The sequence below is a fragment of the Sapajus apella genome, unplaced genomic scaffold (genome assembly GCF_009761245.1).
Source record: "Sapajus apella isolate SASKATOON/1434 unplaced genomic scaffold, GSC_monkey_1.0 scaffold94, whole genome shotgun sequence".
In the NCBI taxonomy this organism is placed as follows: Eukaryota; Metazoa; Chordata; class Mammalia; order Primates; family Cebidae; genus Sapajus; species Sapajus apella.
In genome coordinates this window covers 5,012,750-5,032,830 of record NW_022437034.1, presented here as the reverse complement: position 1 = coordinate 5,032,830, position 20,081 = coordinate 5,012,750, and the positions used below count along the sequence as shown (strand labels likewise).

Here is a 20,081-nt window from a genome sequence, read left to right as displayed (position 1 = left end):
CAGCCCAGCACACCAGGACGCTATACAGACGTGCACAGCATACCAGTTAGTGCCTGATGACAGGGGTCTATGCTGTAGGCCAAGGTCCTCAGCCCTGGTGCTACTGACATTTTAGGCCAGATAATTCCTTGTGGTGAGTCCTCTCCTGTGCATTGTGGCAGACATTTAGAAGCATCCTTGGCCTCTGCCCACCAAATGCTGGGAGCACTGCTCCTCCAGTTGTGACATCCAGAAATGTCTCCGGGTGTTGCCAAATGTCCCCTGGGGGGGGGAGGCACATTCATTTCCAGTTGAGAACCACTGCTCTAGATTGCCCTCACTCCCTGCCAGGAGTTTGACAACGGGGATGGCAGGATGGTTTGCAGTGTGGACAGTCTGATGCACATATGTGACTGTGGCTGGGCGCAGTGGCTCACCCCTGTAATCCTAACACTGAGAGACCAAAGTAGGCGGATCACTTGAGCTCAGGAATTCAAGACCAGCCTGGGCAACATGGTGAGAACTTGTCTGTACAAAAATACAAAACTTAGCTGGTCATAGTGGGGCATGCCTGTGGTCCCAGCTACTGAGGAGGCTGAAATGGGAGGATTGCTTGAGCCCAGGAGGTCAAGGCTGCAGTGATCTATGTCCACGGTATTATACTGTAATGCAGGCAACAGAATGAGACCCTGTCTCAAAAATAAAAACAATAGTAATAAATAAAATAATATAACTTTGGGTTTGTTTCTTTCTCTATGCAAAATCATCAGAAATATTCCTCAAGTTTTCTGTTTGGAAACTCTTACGTACATTGTTTCTTTTATTTATTTATTTTTAATTTTAATTTTTAATTTTATTTTTTTAATTAAGTACATTGTTTCTTAAAGGTATGTGTATACTTGTTTTAGCTGCCTTACTAGGTGCCAGGCTTCAGGGCAGCTGCTGGGTCTTGTCCGTCTTCATATCCTAAGCACAGGGTCTGATAGACACTCGATAAACATTTAAGGAAATAAATGAGTGCGCCCACCCCCGACAGTAGCTTAGGTGTTTAGTTGGGCTCTCCTTCCTAAGTTTCCAGCACAAGCCTCTTCTCCAAGAACACAGTTACTATATGGAGAAAGGGAAAGAAGGCAGGTATTGCATGGTCTCATCTTCCTCAGGATTCTGGGCTGTCTCCTGATCTCTTGGAAATGAATTGATTGTGTTAGACCTTTCCAGTCAAAAGCGGGTGAGATGAACCCCCTGTTCTAGCAGTGATCCTAGAAAAACCATCGAATCTGCCTGGGCCTTGATTTCCTCTTCTTTAAATAGGTTGAACAAGATGATGTGCAGTCTTAAGTTTCCAGCTGGCCGTTCAGTGATTCTCTAAATCCGTGGCCCCTTGTCACATGCCTTAGTCTGCAGCGTGTGCTTGTGGATATGGATGAGGTAGTTTAACCCTGCACTGACATTTCTTTTCCTTCTGCTTTTCTAGCCACTGTATTCATCAGATTCTGGAGAGTGTTAACCACATCCACCAGCATGACATTGTCCACAGGGACCTAAAGGTACTACCCAGTCTCCCCACTGGCCTCTGCTGGTGAAGTGTTGGCACCACCTGGTGCCAGATAGTGGTACTGCGTAGGCCCAATCTAGGCTCCCTCTTGGGCTGCAGGGTGGGTACTCACAAGGTTCTCTCTGTTCCTTCTGCAGCCTGAGAACCTGCTGCTGGCGAGTAAATGCAAGGGTGCCGCTGTCAAGCTGGCTGATTTTGGCCTAGCCATCGAAGTGCAGGGAGAGCAGCAGGCTTGGTTTGGTAAGGGTGACCCTGTCTTCCCTTGCAGCCCCCGCCCTTCCTCCTCTTCCTGATCTGCTTTCCTCTGTTTTTTTTTTTTTTTTTTTTTTTTTGAGATAAAGTTTTGTTCTTGTTGGTTGCCTGAGGTGGAGTGTAATAGCATGATCTTGGCTCACTGCAACTTCCGCCTCTTGGGTTCAGGTGATATCCTGCCTCAGCCTCCTGAGTAGCTGAGTAGTTCCCGCCACCATGCCCAGCTAGTTTTTGTATTTTAAGTAGAGATGGGGTTTCACCATGTTGGTCAGGCTGGCCTAGAACTCCTGACCTTAGGCGATCCACCCACCTTGGCCTCCCAAGGTACTGGGATTACAGGCATGAGCCACCATGCCTAGCCTCTTCCTTCCTCTTTTAGAACTGGAAACCAGACCCTTAATGGTCCTGGCCTCCTCAGAGACTGGTGGAGGGTGGGAGGGTGCAGAGTCTCTCTTGGCAGTACATGACTTAGTACAGTGAGTCTAGCTGTTGTCAGCACTACTTTCTTGCTACCTCTGGGAAGAAGCTGGAGTTCCTGGTAGGCATATGGATTTGTCCTCTAATTCAAATTCCAGGTACTGCAAGAAGCCCAGCCTGTCAGCTCTTGCTGCCGGCATGCTGAAAGCTTATATAGCAAAAGCAGCAGGAATGAGAAGGGACTTGGGGAAAATTGCTGGTGTGGATTTAACGAGAGAGAAAGTGGGTTCAGTGTGCCTCTGCCCTCTCTTCTGCTACAGGTTTTGCTGGCACCCCAGGTTACTTGTCCCCTGAGGTCTTGAGGAAAGATCCCTATGGAAAACCTGTGGATATCTGGGCCTGCGGTAAGCCCACTCCATACTCCCAGCTTTTCGCTGTTAAGGGCCCTCACTTCCGATGATGGCAAGAAAGAGGCATCGCTATTCCTTGTGGGTCGCACACATGCCTGGTGTTTGTAAAATTACAGTATTTGCTCTAGTGCCCCTGGGATGGCTGTTCCCATCACACCCTCCTCCCTGAATACTTCCGGGATTACATTGTATCCTTCTTGGAGAGGGATTTGCTCGTGCCTTAGAGGATGGGTTGTGCCTAAAGAAATCCCTGATGTGACCTGGTGACGTGAGGAGTGAGGCATAGCAGGAGGGGCTGGTAGCACAGCATTATTGGCTGGCATCCACTTCCGACTCTGGTATGGCCCCTGCCTTTCTGGGTGGCTCTGAGCCCTGCATGGCTTTTCTTGGTTCCTCAGGGAAGTAGGCGACTGACCCCCGTGACCTGTGTGTTCTGTCTCGTAGGGGTCATCCTGTATATCCTCCTGGTGGGCTACCCTCCCTTCTGGGATGAGGATCAGCACAAGCTGTATCAGCAGATCAAGGCTGGAGCCTATGATGTAAGGACCGGAGAGCCGGGTAGCCAGTCCAGGAAGGGCAGATGTCCTGCTCCTCGGTCTCTGTCCAAGGGAGTGGGCTTGTTTAGTGTGTCACATGATACAGGGAGTGGCAGAGGACTTTGAGGACCCAGGGATGGGCATACAGGGCTCAATTCTTGCCACCCTATGTCCCAGGGAGCAACTTTCTTTTGCACAGCCTTCTTGGTAACTAAAATTGAGGAGCCCACTGAAGCCCTTTGATCTTTACTTGCAAAGAGTGGAGCGGCCTCATTTGTGTGTAACACAGGGATTAGAGCCTGGAGACTCCTTCACAGCAGTGGCACCTTGGACACATTGCGGAGCCCCTTTTCCCTCCTAAGTAGAGAGCTGGGCTACACCAGAGAATGTTAGAGTCGTGATATTCTGGCATTCTAACCACGACTATTCAGTCTTTCTTTCCCAGTCTTTAAGTTGACACAAGTTCTGGGATAGTCCCAGGGCTTCTCCAACTCTCTGCTGGTCACAGCTTTAGGTACCACAGAGTATCCCACTTATAGGAGTTGGGTTGAAGACAGAGCCAATGTTTCAGGATGCGAAGCTCACCAGTATCATATTCCTCCTCTCCCTCTTCCTCCTCCTTAGTTCCCATCACCAGAATGGGACACGGTAACTCCTGAAGCCAAGAACTTGATCAACCAGATGCTGACCATAAACCCAGCGAAGCGCATCACGGCTGACCAGGCTCTCAAGCACCCGTGGGTCTGCGTAAGTATCTTTGCTGGTGGCCAAGGAGCTCAGGGGTGTCAGCCCTCCATGTGCCCTTGGCACCACCCCCTCCTTCTTGCCAGCAGAGATTCATTCTGGGCCCTGAGCAAGAACTGAGCAGGCGGGCAGAGGACTGTTGAGGCCCAGGGTCAGTAAATGTCACCAGGGAGACTTGGGAGGCTGATGCGGCTGGTGGGCCGCTACTCCTCTCTCCCCCACTCAGGCTGGGATTGGTTCTGTTTTTGGATGAGGGCTCAGGTTGACCCTTGCAGACTACAGGTAGCTGGTGATAGAAAGCAGCTGGCAGAACCCAAAGTGAATCCCTAAGCTGGGGGTTCCTACTCAGATCTCAACTCCAATGGAATGGTGACCAGAGCCCAGTAAAGCAACGGAAGGGGTCTCTGAGTCATTAAAAGCATGAAAGCTCAGGCATAAAGCTTCTGCGCTGAAGTCCTAGGAGGGTCCCCTAGGCTATCAGTGTGGGCTAATGTACTCTGTTTTCATATACAATGCCGTCAAGCTGAAATACCTACTTTCAGACAAAGAAGAGGAACTGGTAGAGTTAGATATCTTGATAACCACGAGGCATTATTTATCTGTCTATTCTGTGTTTATTGAATACCTATTTGGTGCTGGTCACCGTCTGGGTGCTGGAGATACAAAGATGAAAGAGGTATGGTCCCTGCCCCCAAAGATCATCTAGGGAAACAAGCACTCAAACAGGCAATCATGCTACAATGTGACAAGTACGTACAAGAATCTAATGAGAGTACAGGACCTCCTGCTGTTTCTGGCAGGTAGTGGGGTTATTGAAGGCTGCCTGGAGGAGGTGACCTCAGTCCTTGTTCTTGGCAAATAATTAGGAGGTCCTCAGAACGTTAACCTGAAGACAGAGGTTAGCATGGTGAGAGGTAATGGGAAATTGTGGTGAGTTGAAGGAATGTTGAGTTGTTTGGTTGTCGACGAGGCTGCAACTATCAGAATGCAAGAGAATGAGGCAAAAGATTCCCTGTCATACAAGCTTCTGCCTAAGGAGTTTGGATTTTATTCTGAAAACAGGGAACCATTTAAGGGTTTTAAAGAAGGAATGAAATTTGCATTTAAGAAAGATCACTTTGGAAGTTGTGTGGGAAATGAATTGCCAGGCACGGTGGCACACACCTGTAGTCTCAGCTACTGAGCAGGCTGAGGCAGCAGGATCATAAGCCCAGGAATTTGAGGCTGTAGTGAGCTATGATTGAACCTGTGAACAGTCACCTTACTCTAGCCTGGAAAAGATGATTGGACCCCACCTCTTAAAATAAAAAAAAAAAAAGGGAATTGAAATTTTTTAAAAGAAAAGAACTGGAGACAGAGAGCTCAGGAGGCTTTTGTAATAGTTGTAATAGTCTAAGCAAAACCAAGTGAGGCCTCAGCTGAGGGTAAGGATGGGGGAATGTGCAGTGTGTTGAGATTCCAGAGATATTTGAGAGAACCTAAAGGATTTAATTTTTTCCAGTTGGATATGGGGGAGTGAAGAAGAGAGAGAGGGATCTGTGGGAATGGCCAGGTTTCAAGTTGGTTCCTGAGCAAAGGGTTGTACCCTCACTGACCCAGAAGAAAACCAGAGGAGGAGCTTGTTTGTGAGACAAGATGATGGTTTTAATTTTGTGCCTGCTGAGTATGGTGTCTGGCAACCTCCAGCCAGACACATCCAGTGGGTGGTTAGAAATATGGTCCTAGAGATTAGAAAAGAAGCTAAAAATTGGAAATTCAGGTTGTAGTCATTTCTGTGTAGTTGGTAGTGAGGCTGTAGAAATAGATGGGGCTGCTTCTATGGTGGTTGAGTTCTTATGGTGAGCCTGTATTGCTGTAGTAGAGAAGAGATGGCCACTACACACCAGCATTTAATGACACTGAGAGTTTGGGGGGCCAGCAAAGGGCACTGAGAGTGAGACCCTCCAGAAGACCCAGAAGCTAAGAAACGGGGGGCTTCAGTAAGGGAGCATCGGGAATCAGATGCAGAAGAGTCCCTGATTGAGCTGGGGAAGAATCCCCTGGCTCTGACCATTAGATGCCATTGTTTCATCATTTCACTGAGGCAGTGGAATGAGAGAGATGGAAGCCTGTTTTCAGTGAGACGAAGAGGGAGTGAGGGCAAGGAGGGGAATGGGAAGCTAGGCAGTGAAGAGGGAAATAAATGGTGCTACTTAGAGAAAGATGGACCAGCGGAGCTTTTAATGTAAGGCTCACGCCTATAATCCTAGCACTTTGGGAGGCTGAGGCAGGCAGATCACTTGAGGCCGGGAGTTTGAGACCAGCCTAGTCAACATAGTGAAACCCCATCTCTACTAAAAATATAAAAAGTTACCTGGGTATGTTGGTGCACACCTTTAATCCCAGCTACTTGGGAGGCTGAGGCATAAGAATCACTGGAACCCAGGAGATAGAGGTTGCAGTGAGCCGAGATCATGACACTTCACTCCAGCCTGGGCAACAGAGGGAGACTCTGCCTCTAAAAAAAGAAATTTTCTTTTTAAAGATTATGTTAGCTAGGAGCGGTGGCTCATACCTGTAGTCCCAGCACTTTGGGAAGCCAAGGCAGGTAGATCACTTGAGCCCAGGAGTTTGAGACCAGTCTGGGCAACATGGCAAAATCCCATCTCTACAAAAAATTTTTTTTAATTAGCTGGGTGTGGTAGCATGTGCCTTAGCTACTTGGGAGGCTGAGATGAGAGTATCACCTGAGCCTAGTGAGGTGGAGGTTGCAGTGAGCCATGATTGTGCCACTGCACTCTAGCCTGGGCAACAGAGTGAGATGCTGTCTCAAAAAAATTTTTTTTTGTTTGTTTAAGGAGAGGCTGAACTATAATGTATAAAGAAGAATCTAGTTCAGAGGAAGGAGTTGAAGATATTGGCTAATTGAGGAAGCAAAGGTTTGGATAGCAGCGAGAGGGGCTCCTGAGCCCAGGGCAAGAGGTCCATCCCAGGCATGAGGCCTGATCCCCCTGAGACTTCTGTTAGGGTGGTGGCAGGTGAAAATTGGCTCCTGGGTAGGAGTCTGAGCAAAAGGGGTTCTTGCTGATGACCTCTAATTTTGCTTTTGGAGAAATTAACACTGAGGAGGAGGTGAAATTAGAGACTTGGGGAAGGTAGAGAAGGTGGGGAGAGTTGTTTCCAGACCTGGAAAGAGTAAGGGAAAGGATCACCAGCAGGCCCCGTGGGGTTGGGGGCACCGGGCTGCAGGTGCCAGGATTGGTTTTTCTGTCAGGCTGATGAAGACAGCAACAGCAAGGGGAGAGGGTGAGCAACCTGAAATGGGCACCCAAGAATGGGGGAAATATTCTGTCCTGGGGTCATTTTTGCAGGCCCTACCCTCTGCAGTCCTGTGTATCTCGAGTCCCTAAGGACATCACTGTATTCTGAAATGACATAACAATTGATGCTTGTATGGACACCTGAGTCATCAAGAAAATGTAGACTGTATCCCTTGGACTCTGTTTAAGGAGTCCCGGAAGTTAGCAGTAAATATATTGAAGACAAATTTCCGTCAAAAAAAGGTTGGGTGCGGTGACTGACACCTGTTATCCCAGCACTATGGGAGGCTGAGGTGAGAAGATCACTTAAGGTCAGGAGTCTGAGTCCTGCCTGGCCAACATGGCCAACTCCATCTCTGCAAATACAAAAATTAGCTGGGCGTGATGAGATGTGCCTGTAATCCCAGTACTCAGGAGGCCAAGGCAGAACTTGGGAGGCGGAGGCTACAGTGAGCCGAGATCATGCCACTGCACTCCAGCCTGGACAACAAGGTGTGAGACTCCATCACAATCAATCAATCAATCCCATCCAAAATGATGAAAAGAATTGATGCTTCAAGGTGATGATCCTTAGCGTCTGGGATCATGGCTTCATTCAGGACTTTGCTGGGGGTGTGTTGAGAGGGGCTCTTGGAAGGAAGGAATGTCCTCTACAGAGAGCAGGAACCCTGCTCTCACTGCTGAGCATCTGGAACGCAGTAGGTACTCAGTAAATAGTTGCCTAAGAAGTGACTGAATGAGGATCACAGCCCCCAGGGTACTCTCCTGTTCCGTAGCCTCTGCTTCCTAAGGAAGAACAGAACGCTGTCAGCAACCCCACCTAGCATCAGTGATGGCTTTCTCACATTCATGTTGTTCTTACATAGCCTTGAGTTTGGGGTAGTCTTTTATTCTACAAGCGTTTTCACATGTGTGACCTCATTTCATCTTCAGAGCAACTCTGGGGTAGCTGAGTGCATGACCCTGTCCTGGGCATGGTGTCAGTGCTGGGACTGTGGCAGGTACAGAGGATCTGGGCTGGGGCTCATGCCCTGTCTGTTTGGCTTATAGCAACGATCCACGGTGGCATCCATGATGCATCGTCAGGAGACTGTGGAGTGTTTGCGCAAGTTCAACGCCCGGAGAAAACTGAAGGTGAGTGTCGCTTCTGTGCTGCTAACCTCCTTGACATCATGCCTTGCACCAATGTGGTTCCTGCCCCATCATAGAAGAAAGCTCCCCTCCTGGCTGGAGCTGGGCTCTGAAGATTGTACATATCTCGGTATCTCGGGGGCATGGTGGGAGGACCCAGAGGCCTGATGTCCTCCAGCTCTAGCCAGGACCTGCCTTTGCCTGAGACCAGCCTGCCCTTTTCTGGGGTCCCAGTGAATTCACAGGACCTTCCTCTTTCCCCAGGGTGCCATCCTCACGACTATGCTTGTCTCCAGAAACTTCTCAGGTATGTTTTCCTGGCTGTGTACTTTGATTATGCCGAGGTGAGTGGGTCGGGAGTGGACTGTTGCCATCCTGGGCACTGCTGGGTGTCCTGGGCCACACCTTGACCCGATCGAGCGAGGATCCTGTTCTGAGGGGCTGCTGCTGCTGAGTCCTGCTCCTGAGATTCAGGGGGCTGGGCTCACATTTGTGAATTCTGTCTTCTAGAATCCCCCAGGGAGTACCATGCCCAGCTTGCTGTGTACCTTGTTTCTCTGGATTCTTATTTAACTCTCTGAAGACTCTCAGCACTTTAAAGATTTTAGCCAGTCTAGGGTCTTGGAGAATGTGCTGGGGGAATAAAAGAGAGGTGAGGGACAGCGAGTCTTCTCAGTTGCCAAATTGCCGCCATTCACTTGCCTGCTGGGGTGATCTCTTCATTTTGTCCAAGTCGAGATGACTAATAGAAATTATTCCAGATGTTTAAACCTTTTGCAGCAACTTGTGCTTAAAATATTCCGTATAACACTAGCTATAAAAGTAAAGAAATAAAGACCAGCAGGAGAGGGAAAGGAACTGGCTTAAATTTGCATAAAGAGTTGGGAGAGGTGGGACCAGTAATTTGTAAATCACACTTGACGTTTCTTTTTAAGATGCAAGACACTCCACTCTCCCATTGCCCCCATCCTCACCCCAGCCCCTATTATTATTTGCCTTCAATTGGGAAGCACAGTGGCTTTTTTGTGAGGAAAAGATTAATGTCAAGACCGAAGACAGAGAGGGCTCTGCCCAGCTTGCCGTCTCTCCCAATCCTCCCTCCCTCTAACCCTTCACCTCACTGTTTTGGTTCAAGACCCCCCTTCTTCCCATAACAAGACTCCCTCCCCTGCTTCCCCTTGGCAGCATTATGGAAATGGGGTTGTGCGGGAAACCAAGCCACCACTTGGTGGGAGCTGCTTCCAAGCGCCCGTCCTGACGTGCTCCCCTGCGCTCGCTTCAGGTAACCCGAGGGCCTTGGCTGTGAGGATGCTGCAGGCAGGGAGGTCTAGGGCTTCATGGTGTAGCCTGAGAGCCATGGAGGGTCGGATAGTGAGCAGTGCCCTGCCTCAGTCCTTCTCCTCTGACCCTGCTTTGGGGCTTGCTCTTGTGTTGTGGGTACCCACCACAGGCAGACTGTGGTCCGGACCCACCTCTCGCAGATGGAAACAGGGAAGCATGGCTAGTTGCCTCTGGTGGCATTGGAACTGTAGTCCCATGCCGTGCTTCTTGTCCTCTAATGATGCAGCTTCTACTTTCTGGGTCTACAAGCCTTTCCAGAGGACACTGAAGGGCATTTCTATGCTGCCCCTAGAGCAAAGCTCTGTCGTCTTCCCGCTCTGAGTTGAAGAAATGTGAAGACAGGCTGCTGCTTCTCTTTCAGCCCGGCCAGTCAATAGCAAGGGTCCTGTCTTGTGGCCCCCGGCCTCTGCGTCAGCCTCCCCCTCCATTTCGGGAAATTGGCATCCTGGTTTCAGGAAGTCAGGCATTAGGACAAAGCATTTTATTCATCCCTATAGAGCCTTCTGTTACTGGCCAGACCTCGACTGGCCTTTGAGCTCACTTTGCCTTGGGTCAGAGGAGGCAGACAATGCTGTGAGCATTCCAGGATGGCCTCTTCTGCCCTGATTCTGGGACAGGTGAGGACAGAATCTGTCCGGAAGCTTCTGCAGAAAGAGGTGTCTATGGATGTAGTCAAGAAGGAGGGGGCACCTGTGTGTTTCCCTAGGGCTGTTTTTTGAGTTGACCCCAAATAGGGGATGTGGCTCAGCCTGGACTTCAACAGTTTGGCCAACAGTGAATTGGGGCCTCCAGAGTGTATGGCTTCAGCAGCCTTTGTTTTCTTTCTTGGGGCTTCTTTTCCCCTCAGCACACTGTGACACATAGGCTGAGAACGCTGCCTCTCCCAGCTACCTCCCTTAAGACAGGGACCTGTGTCTCTGAGGCGCTGGGGGGCATGGAGCTGGGGCCCGTCAGTAAACTTAGCTGCACAAGGGCCACAGACCCTCCCTGGGCCCTGCGTGCCAGTCCCTCTAGTGTGTGGGATGTGGAGAGGGGAGAGAGCTACTCTGAGCCCCTGGCTCTCTCACCGTGGGCTCATTTAGCTTCTAGGGAAGGAAGGACCAGAAGGGAAGGTGTTTCCTCACAGCCTTAAGCTAGGGCCGGGCTACCCCAGAAGAGCAAGGCACTTCGCCCCGGACCCTCCCCAAAGGGGGTCATGGGACAGGCACTGCAGCCTTCTCCATCTGGTGGAGATGCGGTGTTCCCTATGCCCTGGCCCAGCACAGTCCTCCCAGGCCCCCAGACTGCTGCAGGGCTGGCTGCGCCTGCCTCCTCGGCCTGCCCCCGGCGCTCCGCTCCCCCAGCTCGGCTGGCTTGGCCACGCCGCCTGGGCTGCGCCTCGCGCTGGGGCATGCTCGCTGCTGTCGGCCCTGTGGCTTTGCGGGGCTCTGTGCACTGAGAGACTGTATCCCCTCAGTTGGCAGGCAGAGCTCCGCCCCCGCCTCGCCTGCCGCGAGCGCCGCCGGCCTGGCCGGGCAAGGTACGTGGCATGAGTCCTCCCCGACCGCCTGCCTCGGCCCCCTGCCACCCCACCAGGAGGGCCAGCATGCCAGGCCCACTCACCAGGGAGGCGAGTCCCATGCTTGCGGGCTGAGATGGGCATGCCGGACAGACTACCTAACTTGGCATCTGTGAGCGCATCGTTGTTATGGAGCCCCCTAACCAGCCATGCATGCTGGGCGCTTGCCAACTCTCAGGAGGCAATAGCCTGGGGGCGTGGAGCCGGGCAGCGGGAGCCTTGCCGAGAGGCTGACGCCCTGGGAGGGCTGCAGCCGACAGTGGCCCCTCAGAGACAGTGCTGGGCATTGCCCTGAGCTGCCCAGTGCTAGGACTAGCGCTGTTTCAGATCCCACAGAGGAGCTGCGCCCCTCAAAACTGTGAAGTCTGGCACTTGCAGGCCTCCAGGTCTGAAAGGCCCCAGAGTGCAGAAGCCTCAGAGCCAGTTGTTCCTGAGTTTGGATCCTAGCCCTGCCACACCGTGAGCGAGTCACCCCAGCTCTCCCATCCTTAGTGTCCTCACCTCTCCAATGGGGATGATAAATAACATGGTGGTGTTTAAGATCACCCTGTCAAAGGCTCTCAGCCCTGCCTGTACAGTACAGGTATTACCTGGGAGCTCGCAGGAAATCCTAATGCCAGGACCCCACCCCAGACGATAAAATCAGACCTTTGGGGATGGGGTAGGTATACACTTTTTTTAAGCTCCCAGGCGATCCTAATGGGCACCCCGTATTAAGAGCTGGCTGGTAAACGGAAAGCACTCAGCCAGTAGGAGGTCAGGCACAGGAGTCAACACATTTAAAAAGCAACTTTCAAACCTAGCACCACAAGATAAGATCAAAGGCCTTTTTCTGGAGTCAGAATTCTTGTAATGGAATGACCCCTATTCTCACTGGAGAGAGATGGGACACAGCTTGGGGAGGAATGGCTACCCAAAGAGCAGGAGGGTGGCAGCAGTAGTGACAACAATGGTAGACGCTGAGTACTTGCTATACTCTTTGCCAGGCACCCTGCTAAGTGCTTTTCATGCATAATCTCACTGGATCCCCACCACTCTTGTGATGTAGGCCCTACTTTATCCCATTTTATAGATAAATTGAGGCCCAGAGAGGTTAAGTAACTCACCAAAGGTCACACAGCTGGCAAGCGGTGGAACCAAGATACAAACCCAGGGTAGGCAGGCCAGGTGGATCCGGCAGTTTAGCTGATTCCCTCTCCCTGTGCCTCCCAGACTCTCCTCCCCACTGTCTGCTGCCTTCCTGTGACCTTTGTGACCAGCTGATGTCACCAGCCTTCTGGCACAGAGCTCATCAGCCTGGAGCGTCACTCCATGCCTGGCTAGAATCTGTTTGATAGCTCATTATTCTGCCCAGTCCTTCCTGCTCACAGGTCCAGAGAATGGACACTGGGGAAAGGGTGGCAGCTAGGATCCAGTGAACCTGGTGAGGACCTGCCCAGTGAAGGCTTCAACCTCCTGGCAAAACCCTCCTGTAGGTGGTCCTGGTTTCTGTGTCTGTGACTGTCTGTCTGTCCTCTGGTCTCCTGTGTGAACTGTGACACTCTGCTTCTTGAGAACACTCAGGAGATGTCTTGCATCCTTGCAGTTTGGCCATCCGGAGAACTTCCATGGCACCTAGGGATGGAGCCCTCATCCCTTCACCCTGGCACTCTGCTTCCAGGCCTGGGTCGAAGCTGTCAAAGGCAGAGTCCCCAGTGCCAGTGCCCCAGGCAGCTCCAGTACTGAGCCTGGTTTCTCCTCTAAGTGCTGTGCGTCCATGCCCTCTTCCATGCAGAGGAGATCCTGAGGTGCCACCCTGAGGGCTCTGACGCCACTCGAGATGCCCTTATTGCCAAGCGGCTACTGGGAAGTGCCTCATTTGGGGGTTTTGGAGACCCTTGGCCCCCTTGTCAAACACAGCACTCTCTTGTGGATCTGGCTGCTGGACTTCAGGCTGGGGAGAGGGTACAATGCAGGAGACTTGATTTTCCTCTTTGTTTTCACAGCTGCCAAAAGCCTATTGAACAAGAAGTCAGATGGTGGTGTCAAGGTAAGTGTCTCCAGCCTCTGAACAGACTGGCCTCTCTCTCCCCACAGTCACTATGGGAATTCTTGGCACCTGATTCCCCTTTTCCCAGGGAATCTTCCTATCTTTGCTAGTCTGCTTTAAACCAGATGCCTTTGTGCACAGAACAGCAGGTTCCGCTGGCCTGAGAGGGAAGTAGGGAGGTATTTTTCCTGGCCCTAGCTGGATGGGAATGACTCAGGGGAAGTGATCCAAGTCATAGTTTATAGCAGAGCTGAATCCGGAACCTGACTTCCACACGAATGCTTCATCTTCAGGGCTTGACTCTGGATTTTTTAGGTCATTTGGTTATCTTTTTTTTTTTTTTTTTTTTTCCTTTTAAAAGCACAGACCTTTTTAATCAAATGAAAGCCAAGTTTGCCTGAGTGATTCAGGCAGGGTATGGGGCTTGGAACCTGAAACCACTCTCCTTTTGGTCTTTTTCCTTCTCTCTACAACACTTTCAGATCCCACTGAGTGCAAGAGTCTCGAGCTTTCTTGACGCATAGGCTCCTCAGAAAAAGACAAGGGCCATTGTGGATCACGGCTTGTTCCCACTGGGTGAGGGAGCTTTTCCCGTGGGACTGGGGCAAGAGGAGGGACCTGGGACCCATCAGGAGCTCTGCTGGGAGTGGCTGCTTGGCCAAGGTAGAGGAGAGGTGGCTGGGGCTACCCACAGGACCCAATGCATAATGTAGATGCTTTGGGAGCAGAAAGGATCCTGGGACTAGGGCCTGGGTAGGAACTCATGCTATCTTGAAGCCTCCCAACTTATACTCCAGAAATTTTCACTGGGCCTTTTCCCAGGATCTTGTGTCCACAGCTGAGATGTACACACATGTCCTGTTCCCTCCCCACTCCCTCCTCTTTCCCTCATTCTCTGCATGCCTGCTTCTGTGTCCTTTGCCCCTCGCAGGGGAGCTTGGGCTCCGCGCACACCCTCTGACATGGAGCTGGGGGTATCATGCAGTCCCCAAGCTCTGCCCCTGAGCTAGATGGATGGAACCAGGTCAGGAAAGGGGGCAAGTTTAGTTGGAGAAAGTGTTTGATAAATACCTGTCAATCAGAGGTCCATGCAGCATTCTGTTCTGAGGGGCACACAACAGAGGTGTAAGAGGGGGTGCAGCTTTCAGTCACTGTAGGAAGGGGACCATGCCAAGAGTCAGCTGAGCATGGCTAGTGGACCCATGTGGGATGGTTCAGTCCAGGAAACTCATAGGAGAGAGGTTACTGGAGAAGGCTGCAGGGACATAGGTGAGACTCACTTTGCAGTTTTACTTTCTACTACTACTATATGTTTTATTTAAATTGAGAATATGGGCCAGGCTTGGTGGCTTATGCCGGTAATCCCAGCACTTTGGGAGTCCAAGGTGGGTGGATGACCTGAGCTTAGGAATTCAAGACCAGCCTGGCCAACATGGTGAAACCTCGTCTCTACAAAAATACAAAAATTAGCCAGGCATAATGGTGGGTGCCTGTAATCCCAGCCACTCAGGAGGTTGAGGCAGGAGAATGGCTTGAACCCAGGAGGCAGAGGTTGCAGTGAGCCAAGATCACGCCATTGCACTCCAGCCTGGGCAACAGAGAAAGACTCTGTCTGAAAATAAATAAATAAAAAATAGGCTGGGCACAGTGGCTCACGCCTGTAATCCAGGCACTTTGGGAGGCTGAGGCGGGTGGATCACAAGGTCAAGAGATTGAAACCATCCTGGCCAACACTGTGAAACCCCATCTCTACTAAAAATACAAAAATTAGCTGGGTGTGATGGTGTGCGCCTATAGTCCCAGCTACTCGGGAGGCTGAGGCAGGAGAATGGCTTAAACCTGGGAGGCGGAGGTTGCAGTGAGCCAAGATCGCACAATTGCACTCCAGCCTGGCAACAGAGCGAGACTCTGTCTCAAAATAAAATAAATAAATTTGAGAACATGCCATTTCTTTAACTTAAAAACAACAAATTATATTTGTATGGCTTCTCGCACATATTGATGTTCTCTGCCCAGTGAGAACACAGGGTATGTGGTAGAGGGATGTCAAAAATATGGTTGGATCGGTCTTATCAGGCAGAATAGGAAATTTGTGTGTCAGACCATGGGAAATACCATAGGCCACTGAGCAGGGAAGCTATGGTGAGAGAGCTGATAGAAACGATTTGGCAAGCCGGGCGCTGTGGCTCACTCCTATAATCCCAGCATTTTGGGAGGCTAAGGCAAGAGGATTGCTTGAGTCCAGGAGTTTTAGACCAGCTTGGGTGACATAGCAAAACCTTGTCTCTGCAAAAAAAAAAAAAAAAAAAAAGATACCTGCTGTGCCCCCAAGAGTTGGGAAGGCAAAACTTAATCCACCCTTGAAGGTGTTCACAGTGGGAAAGACACAGGGCAGCTACTGGTTCTGTGCAGTCTGCTGAGGTCTCGGGAAGGTGTGCACTGGGCAGGTACTGGACAAGCAGACAGATAAGCATCCAACCAGAACAGGAATCTTTGGAAGGAGATGGCCCAGGAGTTGACCTTGAGGGACTAGCTATATTTTGCTGGGTTAAGGAGAAGACAGGAGGGAAGGGACATTCCAGGCAGAGGGGAGAGCACATGTGAAAATACACAAAGTTGAAACAGCTTGATGATTCTGGAAACTTCAGTATCTTCTTTATGGCTGAAGGGAAGAGCAATTGCATAAAATGAGATCTGAAATAAAGCAGTGACTGCTGAGGTGGAGGGGAGAGGATGGATAAAGGCACCATTATGGAACAGGTTTCTTTTTTTTTTTTTTTTTTTGAGATGGAGTCTCTGTCACCCAGGCTGGAGTGCAATGGCATAATCTTGGCTCACTGTAACCTCTGCCTCCTGGGTTCATGCGATTCTTCTGCCTCAGCCTCCTGAGTAGCTGGGATTATAGGTGTGTGCCACCATGCTGGGCTAATTTTTTGTATTTTTAGTAGAGAGGGGGTTTCACCATGTTAGCCAGGATGGTCTTGATCTCCTGACCTCATGATCTGCTTGCCAAGGCCTCCCAAAGTGCTGGAATTACAGGCGGCTTGAGCCACCATGCCTGGCCTCCCTTTTTTTTTTTTTTTTGGAGATAGAGTCTTGCTCTGTTGCCAGGCTGGAGTGCAGTGGCACTATCTTGGCTCACTGCAACCTCCGCCTGCTGGGTTCAAGCAATTCTCCTTCCTCAGCCTCCTGAGTAGCTGGGACTATAGGTGTGCACCACCACACCCAGCTAATTTTTGTATTTTTCGTAGAGACGGTTTCACCATGTTGGCCAGGATGGTCTCGATCTCTTGACCTCATGATCCGCCCGCCTTGGCCTCCCAAAGTGCTGGGATTACAGGCATGAGCCACTGTGCCTGGCTAAGGAACAGGTTTCTCGCTGAACTTTGTAGATACTACTGGTCTCAAAGATGAAGGTCACGTGCAGCCACGTAAGGTTTGCCCAAGGAGCCAGCTAAAACCATGCACATCCAGAGCCCAGCTTGGAATTCACATTCTGGAGACCTTGGCTAGGAGGCAAAATCTGAATTTCACGAATCCAAAGGACGTGAATGTTTAAGGGTCTGGTAAAGGCAAAATTTTGGGATTCTGTGTTAAGAAAAGGCTAGAAGAGTCAGCAAAGGAAATGGAGGAAGAACAGAAAGGTGGAGGAAGAATAGACATGTCCAGCAGCAGCAGCTTTTCCAGGAATGCTGAGGACCAGAGCTGGGCAGACAGATCATTAGGTAAGAGGCTCTAAATGAGGACGTGTGGTAAGCCTAGCCCTGTGATGTGTTATGTGCCTGACCCAGATATGTGCTCAGTAAATGAGTTTTATGCCACATTCTTTTGAGAAAAGAGCTTCAATATCATGTTGGGACCAGAAGCCTGTGACTACCCAAAATTAAAAGGCCAACCGCATGTTCACAGCAATTGTGATGGGAGGGGTTAATATTTTTATTGAAAGAGTTTTTGTAACAAATAATCCCTCTTAAAACCCAGTAGATAAGCCAGGTGCAGTGGTTCACGCCTGTAATCCCAGCACTTTGGGAGGCCGAGGCGGGCAGATCACTTGAGGCCAGGAGTTTGAGACCAGCCTGGCAAACATGGCGAAACCCTGTCTCTACTAAAAATACAAAAATTAACCAGGTGTGATGGTGCACGCCTGTAGTCTCAGCTACTCCGGAGGCTGAAGTAGGAGAATCACTTGAACCTGGGAGGCAGAGGTTGCTGTGAGCCAGGATTATGCCACTGTACTCCAGCCTGGTGGGCAGAGCGACCCTCTGTCTCAAAAAAAAAACAAAACAAAATCAGTAGATAGGTGATCAAGAAAATAAACTGACAACCTGAAAACAAGGAAGTAGAACTGGATAACAAATGTGGAAAATTTTCCAGCCTCACTATTATCAGAGAAATGTAAATTGAAGCAAGGTGCCATTTTTGGACTCTTTAGTCAGTGATAGTAGTGAAACCAGAGTGGTCTTTTCTAAAACAGCCTGTGTGTCAGAACCATAAAAATTACTCTTTTACCCTGTAATTCTACTTCTGGGAGTCTTTCCTAAAGAAATAATTCAAAATAGGGAAAAGCTAAAAGCAGAAGAATGTTCAATATGACATTATTTATAACTGTGAAAAGATTGGAGGCTGGGCACAGTGGCTTATGCCTATAATCTTTGGAGGGCAAGGTGAGAGGATTGCTTGAACCCAGGAGCTTGAGACTAGCCTGGGAAACATAGTGAGATCTCATTTCTCAAAAAAAGAAAAAGAAAAAGAAAAATTAGCCAAGCATGGTGGAACATGCCTATAGTCCCAGCTACTTGGGAGGCTGAGGTGGGAGGATTGCTTGAGCCCAGGAGATTGAGGTAACAGTGAGCCACGATCACACCACTGTTCTCCAGCCTGGATAACAGAGTGTGGCTCTGTTTCAAAAACAAGATTGGAGACAATTTCAAAAGCCAGTAAGGAGCCAGGCACAGTGGTGCATGCCTGTAGTCCCAGCTACTCAGGAGACTGTGGCAGGAGAGGATTGCTTGAGCCCAGAAACTTGAGGCCAGCCAAGCAACATAGTGATACCCTTCAACTCTTAAAAATGTTTTTGAATTTAAAAATAAGAAGATTTTTAAAAAGCAAATAAATGGGCTGGGTGCAGTGGCTCACACCTGTAATTCCAACACTGGGAGGCCAGCGTGAATGGATCATCTGAGGTTAGGAGTTTGAGACCAGTCTGGCCAACATAGTGAAACCCCACCTCTACTGAAAATACAAAAATTAGCCAAGCGTGGTGGCGTGCACCTGTAATCCCAGCTACTCAGGAGGCTGAGGCAGGAGAATAGATGGAACCTAGGAGATGGAGGCCACAGTGAGCCAAGATCGCGCCATTGCACTCCAGCCTGGGTGACAGAGCAAGAAAGACTCCGTCTTAAAAAAAAAAAAAAAAAAAAAAAAAAAGCCAATAAATGACTAAATAATTATGGGAAATAAATTTAATAAACCATTAAAAAGTTAATTTTCAACCGGGTGCGGTGGCTCACGCCTGTAATCCCAGCACTGTGGGAGGCCAAGGCGGGTGGATCATGAGTTCAAGAGATCGAGACCATCCTGACCAACATGGTGAAATCCCATCTCTACTAAAGATACAAAAATTAGCTGGGCATGGTGGCACGCGCCTGTAATCCCAGCTACTCTGGAAGCTGAGGCAGGAGAATCACTTGAACCAGGTTGCAGTGAGCCGAGATCACGCCACTGCACTCCAGCCTAGTGACAGAGCAAAACTCTGTCTCAAAAAAATAAAATAAAGGAGTACATACACTATCATCTAAATTTGGTTTGAAAAAAATGTGTGTGGATATTTATTCAGTATATAATATGTGGGGAGGAAAAGGACTGGAAGAAAGCCCACTGAAGTGTCAATAGTAACTTCACTGGATAATGGGAATTTGAGAAACTTTTTTTCTTATACATTTTTCTGTATTCTACATTTTTCATCTAGATTGTGCACTACTGTTATCAGAATTTTTTAAAAATATTATATATATATTTTTAAGTAAGGCATAATGCCAGGCATGGTAGCTCATGCCTGTTAATCCCAGCTACTTGGGAGGCTGAGGTGGGAGGATCGCTTGAGCCCAGGAGGTCCAGCCTGGGCAACATAAGCAAGATTCCATCTCAATTTGAAAAAAAAAAAGAGGTAAGGCATATACTTGTATATTATATCTTACAATGATCTCTTTTTTTTTTTTTGGAGACAGGGTCTCACTCTGTCCCGCAGGCTGGAGTGCAGTGGTGCAATCTAGGCTCACTCCAACCTCTGCCTCCTGGGCTCAAGGGATTGTTCCACCTCAGCCACCCGAGTAGCTGGGACTGTGGGCGTGTGCCACTGCGCCCAGCTGATTTTTGTATTTTTAGTAGAGACAGGGTTTCGCCAGTTGGGTTTGCCTGTTGCCCAGGCTGGTCTTGAACTCCTGAGCTCAGGTGATCCGCTTCCCTTGACGTCCCAAAGTGCTGGGGTTACAGGCATGAACCACCACACCTGGGCAATAATGACATCTTAAAAGACTGCATTTTTGGCCGGGCGCGGTGGCTCAAGCCTGTAATCCTAGCACTTTGGGAGGCCGAGGCGGGTGGATCATGAGGTCAAGAGATCGAGACCATCCTGGTCAACATGGTGAAACCCCGTCTCTACTAAAAAATACAAAAAATTAGCTGGGCATGGTGGTGCGTGCCTGTAATCCCAGCTACTCAGGAGGCTGAGGCAGGAGAATTGCCTGAACCCAGGAGGCGGAGGTTGCGGTGAGCCGAGATCGCGCCATTGCACTCCAGCCTGGGTAACATGAGTGAAACTCCGTCTCAAA

At 49.8% G+C, this 20,081-nt stretch overlaps 1 protein-coding gene across 50 annotated transcripts in view; it reads left to right on the top strand.

The window, feature by feature from the left end:
* The window catches only part of CAMK2G (calcium/calmodulin dependent protein kinase II gamma), a 62,049-nt gene that overhangs the window by 23,867 nt on the left and 18,101 nt on the right, over positions 1–20,081 (top strand). For 26 of the 50 annotated variants that reach the window (XR_004262191.1, XR_004262192.1, XM_032256446.1 and 23 more), the window contains 9 exons: positions 1,454–1,526; positions 1,672–1,774; positions 2,524–2,607; positions 3,058–3,152; positions 3,774–3,896; positions 8,243–8,326; positions 8,588–8,630; positions 11,121–11,183; positions 13,208–13,251. Coding sequence is in view for 48 of the 50 variants with exons in the window: in XM_032256446.1 (XP_032112337.1) it covers positions 1,454–1,526; positions 1,672–1,774; positions 2,524–2,607; positions 3,058–3,152; positions 3,774–3,896; positions 8,243–8,326; positions 8,588–8,630; positions 11,121–11,183; positions 13,208–13,251 (712 nt within the window). In the remaining 2 variants the exon portion in view is untranslated. The remainder of the gene's footprint in view (positions 1–1,453; positions 1,527–1,671; positions 1,775–2,523; positions 2,608–3,057; positions 3,153–3,773; positions 3,897–8,242; positions 8,327–8,587; positions 8,631–11,120; positions 11,184–13,207; positions 13,252–20,081) is intronic. The other 24 variants (XM_032256479.1, XM_032256480.1, XM_032256444.1 and 21 more) reach the window with 2 other exon arrangements.